The following is a 16049-nucleotide window of genomic DNA, read 5'->3' as shown; positions in this document are numbered from 1 at the left end:
ATGCCATAAGATCTCACGAAGTGGCCCATGAAGTCTATCCCCCACACATCAAAGATCTCGACGTCCATTACAAAAATCATAGGCATCTCATGTCTTTTAGATATCTACCCTTGTCTTTGACATTGATTGCATGCCTTGACTATCTGATTTGCGTCTGGTAGATCAATGGCCAATAGTAGCCTAATTAAAGAACATTTGTCGTCGTCCAGTGTCCCCCGTGATGATCCCCAATAGGGGAATCATGGCATGCCTTGAGAATTGGCATTACTTCAGCTTCCGGAACACACTGCCGAATGATGTTGTCGGCATAAATACAAAACAAAATGGGTTCCTCCCAATAGTATTTCCTACACTCCCGTAAGAACTTTTTCTTTTGATAAGCTTCTAATCCATCAGGAACAAGGTCCCTAACAAAAGAGTTAGCGATGTCAGCATACCAATGAGTGAATGTTCTAGACAATGCCAATATGTGCTCATCTGGAAAGGCATCTTTGATTGCAAGGTCTTCTTTTGGTATCCCTTCCTCTTCAAGCCTAGATAGGTGATCCACAACTTGATTTTCTGTCCCTTTTCGATCCTTGACTTCACAGTCAAACTCTTGCAACAAAAGGACCCACTAAATAAATCTTGGTTTGGCATCCTTCTTCGCCATAAGATAACAAAAAGCAGCATGATCTTTGTAAACTATCACGTTGGACCCCAACAAATAGGCCCGAAATTTTTCAAAAGCATAGACAATGGAAAGAAGTTCTTTCTCAGTCACAGTGTAATTCATTTGTGTACCATTGCATGTATTTCTTGCATAGTACATAGGGTGAAGGATTTTGTTATGTTGTTGATCACGCACCGCCCAAGTAGCTATACCACTAGCGTCACATATGAATTCAAATGGAAGGGACCAATCGGGTGTGACAATAATAAGTGTCATGGTGAGCTTTTCTTTCAATTCCTTAAAAGTATTGAGACACTTCTTATCATATATGAACTTTGCATCTTTTTCAAGGAGCTTGCACGTGGGATTTGCAATTTTTAAGAAGTCCTTGATAAAACGCTTATAAAAGCCGGAATGCCCCAAGAAGCTCCAGACAGCTTTTACTGAAGTGGGTGGAGGAAGCATGGAAATAATTTCTATCTTTGCCCGATTCAAGACGATTTGGTTATAGTCGGAATATCCATCCAAGAAGCAATAGAATGACTTTCCCGCTAGCCGATCAACCATTTGATCAATAAAAGGCACAGGGAAATGGTCCTTGCAAGTAGCACTGTTTAGCTTCGGGTAGTCCATGAAAACTCTCCACCTGGCCACTGTTCTCATTGGGATGAGCTCATTTTCGTCATTTTAAATCACGGTCATGCCTCCTTTCTTTGTCACACATTGAATAGGACTCACCCAAGAACTATCAGCAATGGGGTAGACCACCGCGACATCTAACCATTTGATGAATTCTTTCTTTACCACCTCTTGCATCAAAGGGTTTAACCTTCTTTTATGGTTCATGCTTGGTTTACTCTCTTGCTCCAATTGTATCTTGTGCTCACAAATTCCGGCTGGAATCCCTTGGATGTACGCTATTGTCCACCAAATGGCTTGACTATGCTCCTTCAGGACATTGAACAAGTGTTCTACCTGCACATCATTCAACAAAGAAGAAACGATTATCTGTAGAGTTTCATTAGAGCCAAGAAATTTATACCTCATGTATGGTTGAAGTGGCTTGAGCTCAAGTTGCGGTGGCCCGATATTGAAGGCTTGGCGAGAGGAGCGACACTATTCTCTAAGTCAAGAGATAGTTTGTTTGGTGTATAAGTGTAGTACCCAAGTTCTTCTAATGCATTCACTGATTCCATGTACCCCCTCCATGTCTTCACCATCAAAATTCACCAAAATAGCCGCCAACGCCTCACAAAGGCATTGTTCTACCATCTTTATCTCGATTGTGTCTTATACCTCATCAACAACATTAATGACTGAGATGCTTTCATATGCATGTGGAAACTTTATATTGTTACTCGCTTCAAAGGTAACCTCTTCATCATTAACTTAGAACTTGATCTCATTTCGTTCTGAATCCATAAGTGCTCTTCCGGTAGCAAGGAATGGTCTCCCCAAGATGATAGGGATTTCTTTATCAACAGCACAATCAAGGATCACAAAGTCAGTGGGGAGGAGGAACTTTCCCACTTTCGCAAGAACATCATTAACAATCCTCACCGGTTTCTTTATTGAGCGATCGACCACTTACAACTTCATACTTGTAGGCCTCGACATACCTAACCTCGCTTGCTTGTAAATAGCAAGAGGCATTAGATTGATGCTTGTTTACCTTGAAAATGGTAATAACAATTAAATTTGTTTATGGGACTCAAAAAATACGTGATCTATTTTTATGCTAGTTGTTAGAGCAGTTGATGCTAGATATGTGAAGCTTAACGATGGAATTACGAAATAAAGCAGAGTTACAATCAAATAGAGGGGCTAGCCGTCCCGGCCTCGGGCTAACCAATGAAGGGCATCGGTCGATGCCTGGGCTCGGGCTCGAGCTATCGGGGGTAACCAGGATGGGTCTAATAGTTAGAATATAATTAAAGGAGGGTCTTTATGGCCAATATCAAGCAATAAATGAATAACAAGTATGAAAGTAATAAGCAATAACGATAGCGTTGAGAGAATATATTAGAGAGAAAAGAGAGAGAGTTGTTATTGATCTTGTGTAGAATAGTTGGAGCAGCAGCAGCCCTTTACAAAGTGATGAGGATCCCCTTTATATAGGAGGGGAAATCCAACATAGTACAAAATGTATTAATTGTAAAAGTATGGAGATGGGATGGCTAGACATGACACCTTGATACAGGTTCTGGTAAAGCTGACTCTGCCAAACTTAGCCGCGTGCCTTAGGAGTTCGCCACTTTACTCTAGCCTCGATCAATATCTTTTTTAGGTCGGACCTCGACGAGCTCTGAGGGAGGGAACTCGGTCACACCTTCGCATCCTCGGGATCTCAAGGTGTTCTTCTGAAGTGACTTGATAGCGAGAAATTGGACCCTCTAATTTTTCCGCATACAGATAGTCATACCGATGACGAAACCTATGGCATGAGTTTTTACAATAACCGGGACATCTCATGGACTTGTCTTTTCGACTCCATTCAATGCGTTGTCGATTCCCGTACTTCAAAGTGACAATACGATCGTCGATTCGGCTCTTCGGGAACACATTAATTATACCTGCTGATCGGTCTTCCAAAGGCATTGATGGCCATGTCATTATACCCTATAAATGGGGGAATTCTGGCGTCATTTTTCTATTTAAGTGCCTTTCTCCATTCACTTATCCCCTCCTTCTCACCATCTTTCTATATTGTTAATCACCATGTTTGAAGTTCACGGCCTTAGGGTTGTTTGGCTGCATTCCCATCGGCCGGGTGATGGCCTTTTTCCTGAGCTTCCCTTTGTCGAGCGAGATTATACCGTCTTATCGTCGTTGTCATTGTTATTACAATTGCTATCACTGTCCTTATTGACTCGAGATGACGATATACGGGGAATCGACTTTCCTCTTTTTTAGAAAGTTATTCGGACTATACACTGCTGCTCACTCTCTTACCCTGGCCCGGTGTGGCACTTCATCCCTTGGGTTTTTTCTTTCCCGATAGATAAAATGGCACAATCGGCTGTTGAGGCTGGGGCCCGCCGAATCTTCAACCTTTGGCTTCGGCGGGTTATGTCTTTTTTTTCTGCCTTTTCTGCATCCCCCCCTTTTCCTATTCTTCATCTTCTCCCTCGGCGAGGTTATTCCATGGGATAGAGCTGGGATCCTAGAGGAGGTGGCAATTGAAGATGCTGCTACCAGAGATGTGAGCTCAAGGAGGCTACGCTTGAAGACACTACTACCGGAGATGAACCTCCGAGGATGGACTAGGTTCTTAGGTTTTCACTATGGGTACATCCTTTTTCTTCTTCTTTTTTGTGTAAGGACCCCTTGTTGTCTTTTGTAATTATACGTAAGGACCCTTCGAGGGCCGTTGTAAGCAAATGTTCATGAATATAAAGATGTTTTCTTGATTTCTGCCTTTGATACTTGCCGCATTCTTGTTTATTCTTGTATGCTCTTATACACTTATGGGGATTCTGAACGTGCGCCCCTGTCAACAATTGTCAATATCCAACTTGGGTGCAAGCATTCTTTCCGGTCTTTGGTTGATAGAAATGGCTCCTTTCCGAGCTTATTGTTGTTCCTCGAATCAATCCTGAAGCTGTAAAGCCCCAGAAAATTTTGCTAAGTAATCTAGGATTTCGTGGTGCCAAAATAGGCTAATTATTTTATTTTGTGTGCAAGTGAGGGTTCATGATATAATAGATATCAATTGGATAAGTTAATAAATGTATAATTCATATTATAAGTGGTTTGGGTTCTAAGAAGAGGCCTAAGTCTAAGCCAAGTTGGAAAATTACCAAATAGGCTAAGTGAACGCATAAGAACTCACTTTGGACAAGCATATATCTAGTTATATAAAGTGTTGAGTGATGCACATCCTATCAAATTAAAGCTCTTTGAGTCTAGCTTCCAACGCACTAAGCCGTTTGTCATTTGGAGATGTAAACAGAAAGTTATGACCATTTTATCTGACATGTGTCATACATGAGACCGTGGCAAACCGCGGGAAAACTGGGTGTTTCTGTCTCCGAGTGCGGCAAACCGCGCCCACGCGCCCAACAGACCTATAAATACCCCAAGACCGGGTATGGAGCATCCCTAAGTCATTTTTTTGAGCTAGGGCTTGTTTTATCAAGGGGAATCCATCCCATACTTCCCTCCTATGATCCAAGGTAATGTTTTGGAGTAATTTGAGTTGATTACTACTCCTAAACACTTATATTAATAAGGATTAATCTTGAAAATCCATAGATTCCCATTCAAATCCATAAATTGATCAAGAACTCTACAAGTGGGATTCTCAAAATTCGTACTACAAGAGGTATGTCTATCATCTCTAACTACTCTATGGTGATTATTTATGTATGATATATTCATTAGAACTCATGGGATGGTGATTGGAAGTCATAGGTGCCTAACCTAGGTTGTGTTGGTGTTGTAGAGATTGTCAGATGGGATATTTGGGGTATGATTCTTGGGTGTAATAGTATTTTGTATACATGCATGTATGAATTACATTTGTGGGAAGATTGTTGAACATAAATACGTAAAGATTGGGTTGCGGAATGAAGGAAACCTTGTAAATGAGATTTGAAATCAAGATGCTCAACTAGTGTTTGATAAAATGCTCAAATGAACTGAAACCGTGAATACCTTCCTAAATTGTGTTTAATTTTGTTAAGTCTCAAATAGATTGGGATTGCTAGAATTTTCGGAACATCGTAGTAATTTAAGGAAAGCTTAAACGAGGTATGTATGGCTAAAACCCCCTTTTTATTAGAAATTGAGCTTCGTCGGCGTTACGAAAGTGTGGTAAGATTTGAATTGGTTAATGTATTGATTATTATTGCGCATTAATTGATTCGCAATTAACTACCCATATACGTGAAGGATGTGCCTCAATGTGAGTAATGTACCGTTCTTGATAATTAGAGAAGTATGAAGAATACAATTATGTGTTGAAATGCATAGGCTATAAGCCAAGATAGAAACTGAGAATTATTCATTCTAGCTATGTGCCCACTTACCTATACTGCAACTTGAATTACTTTTGTATATGCCTATGATCACAACCTGTAAGATTAATACTGAAAATGGAAAACGATGTGATAATGGTGGCCCTGAGTGCCAAGGAATTGATATGATATATATATGAAATAAAGATTCAGATGTGATGACTAATGAGAAGGGAACAACGCCTAGATAAGGCGGCCTAGCCAATCGGGTCATGATCGGACACTATGCTGCACCATGCAGAAAAAAGATGGAGGCTCAGGAGCGCCTTAGGGGTGAAGCCGACCGAGTAAGGAATGACTGTGGTGATCTAAGATCTCAGGTGTAGGCTCAAGCTTCAGAGGAGAAGGGTGCATTGGCTAAAGTTCTTACCTTCGAGGCCCAACTCTGCTTAGCTCGTGACAACACTTCAGTTCAAGCAGATATGATCACGAAGCTATAGTACGAACTTTCGAAGGTCAGGGCTGTGATCGTTGATTCTCGGGTTGAAGCAGCACTAAGCCGGACTAAGGCTGATCAAAAGATGGCGATTCATTTGAAGGATGTTACCAATGCCCAAACCAATTTATAAAGGGTCCTCGATCATGAAGAGAGGATCGAAGAATATTCTCATTGCATATCCCGAAGAAGGGTACTTAAGGAGATCGGTGCCAGGGGTTTTGTTCTCCCGGAAGAGCTGGCACGAACGAGGGCGGACGAGCATGATGCTCGGCCACTCATATCCGCGCTAAGGAGAGTGAAGACAAGGCTGATAGGCCGCAGCCCTCAGGGGCAGGGCGTAGACTTTGCCTTTTTGTGTGTGATATTTCCAGAGCACGTTTGTAGATGGAGGATGCACTTTTTCATGTATGTAAATAGAAGAGAAATTGAAGCTCTACTTCATATGTACCCCTTTCTACTTTGCCTCTGACTAGGTGGACTGGTTTCGGAGTTTGTGAGAATCCTTAGATTCATAATACGGCTTCGGGGATCATCAGGCAAGCATGGGGTCTCTTACGTGTTCGGTCGATGCAGTCTTTAGTGTAAGCTAGCGTTAGAGCTCTTACGCTTTTGCTCAACTATTTTGGGTTTAGTCTCTAAGTTAGGCATCGACTCGAGCCCATTCGACCCTTAAGCTTTTGTGCCTGCGTGGGTGGGCGACAATGGCTCTTACGCCTTGCCCTTGGGCACTTGTATTTTAACTATTTTGGATTCAGTCTCCGAGTCGGGTTTCGATTCGAGCACAATTGACCCTCAAGTTCTGTATTTTCGCGGGCTGGCATCAACGGCTCTTACGCCTTGGGTCAAAGCGACCTTTTATATATGTGGGCCTAAGGCTCATGAAGTTGGCGATGATGGCTCTTACAATATGCACTTAGGCATGTATAATTTACTATTTTGGATCCGGACTTCAAATCGGGTTACGACTCGAGCTCACTTTGACCCTCAAGCTTTCAAATTCTTAAGTTGGCGATAGTGGCTCTTACGCTTTTGGTGGATGTGACCTTTTAGTGTGTGTGGCCCTGAGGCTTATTAGACCGGCGACAATGGCTCTTACGCTTTGCCCTTAAGCATATATAGGCTTTCTTCCTTTCGTTAAGGACTTTTTGAAATGATTTTGCGTGACGCATTGTTGGTTCGGGAAGAACCTCGATTTCAAGTCGTTTGCAGCGATGTTCGAGCACCGCGGAAGGTTTATCTCGTAGGCTGAGTAGCTCAAAGCTTTTTGATTTAGAGCTGACTTGGTCGAAGCTCTTTTTCCTATCGAGGGTAGACTGTTTAACCAGTTCTTTTTGAAGTAGATTCGAAGTAATGGCCTATGATTTTATAGCAACAGTCGGGCATCCCCGAGTTACGTTAATTCGGCTGGTACAACCGTATGACCGTAGTAATTTGTGTTTGGCCGGAGCCATTTATGATCCCGAGTGTGGTAGTTTAGGCGTCTATATTGAGGGGATGCTCTTTCGGGAGTCTTACAAATGTAACATATAGCCTAAACTTCAGGATTAAGTTTATGCCTGTAGTAAGGTCTTACAAAACTTTTATGCCTTTTAAGGTCTTACAGTTTTGTTAATACTTGGTACAAGTGTGATTCATGCCTTGCTTGAGGTCTTGCAATATTTTCATTGCTTGTCGAGGTCTTACAATTTTTTGATGTCGTTGAGATCTTACAGTTTAGTTGATACTTTAAATAGGTCTTGCTAGACCGAGTCTGCCCGCTTGGGGTCTTATGGCCTCAGGTTTTTAAGAGAATGGCGATTGGCGATAGTGTTCGAGTCATTGAGTATGCTTAGGCTTTGAGGCCGTTACTTGCAAACTTGGAATTGCCACATTGAGGGCTTATGTTTTTTGGAGATTTTGACACTGGGGTCGTGCGCTTTCTGAGTTTGCGATGCCAGTCTCCATGTGTTTGGGACATTTTTCCTTTTTAGATATGTTTCATTATTTCCGTATTGCCTCATTGAGGGCTTATGAGTATGGAGTTTTGACCTTGAGGCCATGCGGGCGCCGAATTATTGATGCTAGTCTCCGAGTATTTCGGGGCGTTCTCGATGGAGGGATCCTTGCTATGAAAATGCTGAATTTCTTTGGAGTACACGATGCTTTTGGTGAAAGATATTCTTTGATTTATTGGCATAAGTACATGTTGTTTTGTTTCCGCAAGCCCGACTTATGCGAACATGGTTTGTTTGACCGTTTGTCCTAGTACACCATTTCCTATTGGAGCCTCGTTTATCATTCCCTAGTTCTTCCAAGTGGATGACCTCTCTAGGGGGTGTCCTCTAATGTTTGGGGTCGATTGCAAATAAACCTTGTAGGCTTGTCGGATACTCATTAGGTAGTGCGTTGCCCCGTTAAGGACCTTGTCGGTGAAACCCTATTCGGGACAAAAGCTCGGTCGAAGGGAAAGAGTGTAACGGGTGCCATTAAGGCCTTGGGATCTTCGGGTTGGGTTGACACTTTTGGTCGCCCCGACCGGCACATGCATATGGGTTGGTGTAAAATAATGAAAGAGGGAGGTGGTCTTATCTTATCGTGGGATGCGCAAGCGATGTTCTAAGTTCTGATGTGTCCCTATTGTTTGGAGTGAGGAGTCGGTACGGTTCTCCACTGTGTTTTATCGGGATTAGCTGAAGACGTGGTTTGATTACCATTTGACTCCTTAGAGAGTGGAGATATTCGTGTCGGCGCTACATTACGTAACGCGAACACTTCCCTTGCCGCGTGTTATTCTCCGTAGACGATTTTAATTATGTCCTTTGCTGCAGATTTCATTATTTGGCAAAGAGCGGATGGTACCGCTCTCATGTGGGTGTCCACGGCCGTCCGAATAAGGTGTTATACCTCGTGTCTCCTTTGATGACATGGAATTTGGCATTTTGAACTGCGCCGGCCATGCTGACTGAGATAATGGTCTCTTCTTTCGTTATTTCGATCACCCTGTTGAATCCATCAAGGGTTTGAAAGGCGGACATGATTTGGTCTAGCAGTCTGAGCTGCTCTATCACTCTCGACTTGATAATGTTGGTCGAGCTACTTAGATTCACAAGCACATGTTTTATTCGAAATGGATGAATGAAGAAATAGGTTACCAATGCGTTGTTATGAAGCTGGGGCGAGGTTTCGGGGCCTTCCTGCTGAATGTGAGGGCATCTTCGGGTACGTATCTCCGAGTTAATTTTTCTTTGGTGATAGTAATTTTTGTCCTCCTCTTCATATGTTCCTAGGGAGTGTAAACGCACCTCCAATATCATGACAACATGTCGTGGCCCATTTGATTCGTTTTTCTTGGCCGCCTTTTGTTCTCTGAACTAAATTTGAGCCCGATCGCTCAAAAGTTCTCGTCGGTGACTTTTATTGAGTAGCTTGGCTATTTTCTTTCGGAGCTGGAGGCAATCTTTGGTCCTATGGCTGTGTGTATTACGAAGTTCACGTACCAAGTCGTGATTCCTCTGGGAAGGATCCAACTGAATAGGCCTGGGCCATTTGGTGTCCCTGGTTTTGCTAACGGTGAACACAATGTCCGATACGACAGCGTTGAAGTTGTATTCTGATAGTCAAGGTGACCCCGTTTGCCTCGTGTCTCTGTCGAATTTGGCTCTGTTGATGAGCCCTCGACGATATTGTCCTCGATCCATTCCTGACCATTACAGGGTAGGTTGTGCCTCGGGGCATTCCTTCTATCTTCGATGTATGGCTGGTATCTTTCTTTGTTTGGTTTCGCTTCCTTCGTCAGGAGTCTGCTCAGATATACTGATCCCGAGGGGGATCCCAGTAAGTCATCCTCGACCCTGATCTTTTACTGGTACCGGTTGTGGACGTCCGACCAGGTCATGGTAGGATATTCGATCAGATTCTCTTTCAGCTTCCTCGAGGCCACCGAGCTTTATTCATTCAAGGTCTAAGTGAAGGGTTACACTGCCCAGTCATCGGAGACTGGGTGTAGTTCCATTCATTCTATTTGGAAACAAGATACGAATTCTAGCATTATTTCATTCTCCCTCTGCTTAATATCGAATACGTCGGACTTCCTTGTTTCTACTTTGATGGCACTGACGTGTGCCTTTACGGAGGAATCTGCTAGCATGGCGAATGAATCTATGGAGTTGGGGGCTAGGTTATGATACCACATCATGGCCCCCTTCGAGAGCGTTTCCCCAAACTTTTTCAGTAATACGGACTCGATCTCATCGCTCTTTACGTCGTTGCCTTCACTACGCAAGTGTAGGCGGTAACGTGTTCATTGGAGTCTGATGTCCCATTGTACTTTAGATGTTCCGGCATTCTGAATTTCTTAGGAATGGGTTTTAGGGCCATTTTTCAGGGAATGGCCTTTGTATGAACTTCTTCGAATCCACACCTTTTAGGACTGGGGGTGCGGCCGAGATCTGGTCGACCCTAGAGTTGTAGGTCTCAACCTCCTTATCGCTGGCTGCTATCAGTTTCTCACCCGATTTGATCTTTTGGTGAGGTCCTCAAGTGTTTTCACGATGGTAGGGTCGGCTATTGATCCGTTGTTGCTCGATCTCTCTAGTACCTGTTCGGCCGCGAGAATAGTTGCCGGTGCTATTATGCTGGGAGTCTTCGGGTGGCATTGCAACTGAGTGATAACCAACTGTTGTGCCTGCAACATTTCAAAAATAACATGAAGACTAACTTCTTGTTCTTCCCGAGCTGGGTTTTTTTGGGCTACCTATTGGTTGCCATGTTGTATGCTCCTGGCAGTGTGCGATGTTTTGTCAACCTGCTGCGCGTCTTGTGAAGCTTCCACTGGAATCGATCCGGGTGCGTTATCAGGGTTCTGCGGTGGCGCGCCAACAAGCGAAACAGCCACACCGATTTCCCCGTGCTTTTCAGGGTTGTTGCTCTCAACTCTGTTTACTGAGCCAGACATTTTGACTTGAAATCGAAGATCTTGGACAAGAAAAAGTGTTAAAGATAACTTGCGTTGTGTAATGAAACCAGCAAGATAATTACTATTATTTTTAGCCCCGTAGTGGGAGCCAGACTGTTTACCATAAAAATGGTAATAACAATTAAATTTGTTGATGGGACTCTAAAAATACATGATCTATTTTTATGCTAGTTGTTAGGGCAGTTGATGCTAGATATGTGAAGCTTAACGGCGGAATTACGAACTATGGCAGAGTTATTATCAAACCGAGGGGCTAGCTGTCCGTGCCTTGGGCTAACCGATGAAGGGCCTCGAGGTCGATGCCTGGGCTCGGGCTCGAGCAAAAGAGAGAGAGTTATTATTGATCTTGTGTAGAATAGTTGGAGTAACAACAGCCCTTTACAAAGTGATGAGGATCCCCTTTATATAGGAGGGAAAATCCAACATAGTACAAAATGTATTAATTGTAAAAGTATGAAGATGGGACGTCTAGACATGACACCTTGATACATGTTCTGGTAAGGCCGACTCTGCTAAACATAGTCGTGTGCCTTAGGAGTTCCTCATTTTACTCTAGCCTCGATCAATATCCTTTTTAGGTCGGACCTCGATGAGCTCTGAGGGAGGGAACTCGGTCACAACTTTACATCCTCGGGGTCTCGAGGTGTTCTTTTGAAGTGAATTGATAGCAAGAAATTGGACCTTCTTATTTTGCAGCATACAATGCTTGCCCCATTATCACAAAGAGCTCTTCAAAAATTGTGCAACCTAATAATGCATGGAATGGTAAAAGCTCCCGAGTTTTCTTTATTTTAAACGATGGTTGTTGCAAATAATGGAACTAACCCGGCGAGTCACATTCACCATTTCATTCTTGGTGGTTTTCTTCTTGGTGATCAAGTCATTCAAATACTTAGCAAAACTAGGCATCTCTTGAAATGCTTCCACAAATGGAATATTCACCGATAATTGCTTGAGAATGTCATAGAACATCTCGAGTTTGCTATCATCAACCTTTCTAGAAAGTCTTTGAGGAAAAGGAGGAGGAGGAGGTCTAGCAATTGGTGCTAGAGTTTTTGGTGTCTCTATCACCTCTTCCTTAACCTCTTCACGGTTCACTTCTTTAATTTTCACCTATTCTGGGACTTTCTCAACTTCAACAATATTTGGCAACTCAACTTGTGCCTCAACTTCTTGATCGGAATCTTCTACTTCGACCACTTGTTCATTCTCTCCTTGAAGTATTTTCCCACTCTGAGTTGCGAGTGTCATACAATGAGAAGTTGGACTGCTCCCACTACCTTTTGGGTTTGCAATTATGTTACTTGAGAGTATGCCCTTTTGCTTCGAATTTTGCAGTCTTGAGAGATTTCTCATTTGCATTTCCAACTTTTTAATAGATGTGGCATGACAACCCACAAGCTCGGTCATATTTCTCATTGAGGTGTCAGATCTTTCTTGATTTTGCAATACTCATTCAAGCATGTTTTCCAACTTATAATCACTTGAAGAACTTTGCTTCCAATGCGGAGAGTTGGAATATTGCCCCTTTAGTGAAACATAGGGGTTTGAACTCCGATTTGAAAAGTTGTTGTTGTTGTTTCTCCAATTCTCTTGATTTGAACTACCTTTGTCATTTCGCTGTTGTTGGTTGACTTGCCCTTGCGGGTTAGGCCTCCATTGGTTTTGTTGTCCTGATCCTTGGTAGGGTTACCTTTGATAACCTCCTTGAGAGTTGTTGACATAATTTGCTTCCTCGTAGTCCTCATTTGATGTGGGTTGATCATCTTTCACCATATTAACCTTTTTTGTTTTGCTTTCACTGAACATCTTCATCAACACATTGATGTTGGTGGCAAGCCCGTCAATCACTTGATCTCTTTCTTGGTTATCCTTAATCATGTCGGTCAAGGAAGGATTACCATATGAAATTCCACCTGTGGTGTCCTCTGAGTGCCAAGCATGGTTATGTTTTGCCATTTTGTCATGGATTTGTGTGATCCTAGCAAATGTTTTATCCATAAAAGATCCATCAGCTGTATTTTTGGCTATAAATTGATTCATATGACCCAAGCCCATGTAAATATTCTCCAATAATATAGTATCCAGAAAACCATGATTTAGCGACCTCGCTAAATATAGCTTGAATCGATCCTGTGCCTCATCTAGGTGTTCTCCCGGTAATTGCTTAAAGAATAAAATTTTATCCCGGAGCCCAGACTTCTTGATTTTCGGGAACCATTTAGCTAGGAAAGCTCGGACGAGTTCAGGCTAAGAATGAATGGAATTTTGTTGTAGATTTTGGATCCATTTCTTTGCCTCTTCAGCCAGTGAGTACTTGAACACCCTCAGTCTTAGGGCATCATCTGAAACTTTGTTCTGCTTGTGCATCTCACACACACCCAAGAAGTTTCTGAGATGTTGTGTTTGATCATCATTGGTGGAATTTCTTAAAAATCGCTCTGCTTTGAGCATTAGGATTAAACCATGTTCCGCCTTGAAAGTGGCAGCATCAACTCTTGGAGGGACAATGGCATCTGTATCTTCAATGTACTCATCTATATCCGTAAAGGGATTATATTCTTCGTCATACTCGGACATGTTTTCCTAGTAACACCAAGAAAAGAAATAAAAGTGTGATGGAATAGAAGAAGACGTAAAGTAAGCACACACTGAATAGTAATTTCAAAACCATATTCCCCGACAACAGCGCCAAAATTTGATACTCTCAAATTACACTTAAATAAATAGTGTAAGGTGGCCAATGTCAAATATAATAACCCAACAAGGTTGGGGTCGAATCGCACATGGAATAGGCATGAAAAAGTTACTTGAATAGTGTGAAACTTGCCTTAAGTCATAATTCTATTCCTTTAGCTTAAGAAGAGAATGATATAATTGTGAATTAACAAGAGAACTATTTTGTTGAGAGCTTGTAATTAATCTTATTAAGGAAACCAAGGTTGTGTCCCCGTCAGTAAAATGTAATGTCATTGGTGTTAATATGATATATTTCTAATGGAAGGTCCTTTTATATGCAAATGGTTTCTAAATGACTACCCAATATTTCCTAATAGTTGGGTAGTATTTTCCCTTTATGATTTTCTCATATTTAAAAGAGTTGCAATTAAGAATAATCAATTTATGCCAAGTAGAACTCACTAATTCCTAAGTGATCCTATTAAACAAGGTTTAACGCCTTGAGTTCTTGATATTCACTTCTACCAAAACCTAACCCACATTTCCAAGTAAAGATAGAGTAAAATGGAATAAATCTATGCTTGCAACCACCAACAATAAATAAAGCATAAGAAATGAATAAATATCAACAAACTATTATATATATATTCAATGTTAAACACCCATTAACATTGTACCCATTTGGGGTCCACAACCTTAGTATTTAAAACTAGCTACCCATACTAGAATACAATAATAAAGTAATAAATAAAGTAATAAAGCTTACAAAGGTACAAGATTCTCACTTCAAAATCTTCCATAATAAAGGTGTATTCAATGCCTTCAATGTGGTCTCTTTTTCAGACTCAATGACCCACAAAAAGCCTAGTAAATCTATTTATAGTGGACTAAAAGTCGGATTCAATATTGGAAAAAATTACCCTGTAGAGCCCTTCTGCAACCGAATAATGGTTGCATAACATGTATGTGGTCCACATAATTGAAACAAGCGTCACATATTTGCAGGTCTTGAAGCCCAGTTCTACATCGCATTCCGGTTCTATGGTCAGCATAGCAATTATGCGACCGCAAACTTAATCACAAAAGTAACAAGCCAAACTTCCAGTATGCGATTGTTTCCAGTATGCGATTGTGCGGTCATTACTCTGCTCCATAAGTATTATGCAGCCACATATGGACCGCATAATCTTCTCTTCAGTGTCAAAAAGACTACTTCTATATGCGGTGGGTTTGCAGTCTGCACACCACTTCTACGGTCACAAACCTATCGCATTTTTGACCTTTTATGGATTTTTGACGTTTTTTTTCATGTTTTTTATTCTATAACTCGTGCACTACAAAACACCAAAACTTCATAAGAATTTACTAAAAATGCTTTGAAAGATAAGCTAAAGTCTATGTAATTGGTATCAAAATTGCCAAAATTATACGTCACATCAATATACAAGGCTATGAAACAAGATATAGCAATGATCGTAAGTTCAACAAAGTACCGAGTGAAGAACTTTAGTACACCTATAGATTCCCAGTGGGACAGCTTGTCACAGCTCTGTATATGTTCACAAGTGAGGCCTAAGGATCGGCTAAAATCTGAAGGAAAATGATAGAAGAGTCATATAGGTGCACATATAAGGATAGAGTCATACAGGCTGCATGACATAAGATATAAATAGTTACAAGATTGGAAGAATTCCGACCACAAGTCGTGGTGTGAGAAAGAGACCTAAAGGGAGGAATGCCCTGGCCTTTGGATTTATTCACAGAACAGTTGCCTAGATGGAAAGAGCATCATTAAAGTATTTGTAAGAGCTAAAGGTTATGGGATAGATAAGCGCATTAACAAAAATTTGAGGATGAATATTCCAAAGGGGCGAATGATGTTACACCTCATGTTTTCGTACTTACGAGTGCGTCTTAAGTCAATTGACGTAAGACCAAAAATAATTTCATCTTTGAAAGTACATAAAGTAAGTTATCATATTACTTCAGATGTTACATATATTGAAGATCATGAACAACAAGTACAAAGAGGGTTGGAAGGTTTAGAATCTAAGGAAATTAAGAAAACAATGCTTCGTTGAAAGTCAACAAGTTGGGAATGTTATAACATGCACTTTTGGGGTGAGACTAGGGTGATTAACATGATAAGGAGGTTATGTTATGTGTTATGTTAGTCTTATGATATTTGTGTGTTATGTTTTGAAGTCAAGCGAGTTGTGTAACAAAAGTTGATGAAAGTCATCAAAGTTACGTTCATATGTTTTACTGAAAAATTTGGTTCAAATCTAGCTGCGATTTTCTCCAAAT

General features: G+C 41.4%; 1 protein-coding gene across 1 annotated transcript; it reads right to left on the bottom strand.

Moving 5' to 3' along the window:
- Positions 1-2041: 2041 nt before the first annotated feature.
- Positions 2042-12679, bottom strand: LOC138886091 (uncharacterized). The gene is made up of 5 exons (XM_070167122.1): positions 12671-12679; positions 11889-12176; positions 10893-11156; positions 10686-10772; positions 2042-2218 (listed from the first exon to the last, which is right to left on the bottom strand). The coding sequence occupies exons 1-5, from the start codon at positions 12677-12679 to the stop codon at positions 2042-2044; spliced, it is 825 nt and encodes a 274-aa protein (XP_070023223.1).
- Positions 12680-16049: the final 3370 nt, after the last annotated feature.

Source organism: Nicotiana sylvestris, chromosome 2 (assembly GCF_000393655.2).
Source record: "Nicotiana sylvestris chromosome 2, ASM39365v2, whole genome shotgun sequence".
NCBI classification, from domain to species: Eukaryota; Viridiplantae; Streptophyta; class Magnoliopsida; order Solanales; family Solanaceae; genus Nicotiana; species Nicotiana sylvestris.
Note: the sequence above shows the minus strand (reverse complement) of the source record. Positions and strands in the feature narration are given on the sequence as shown.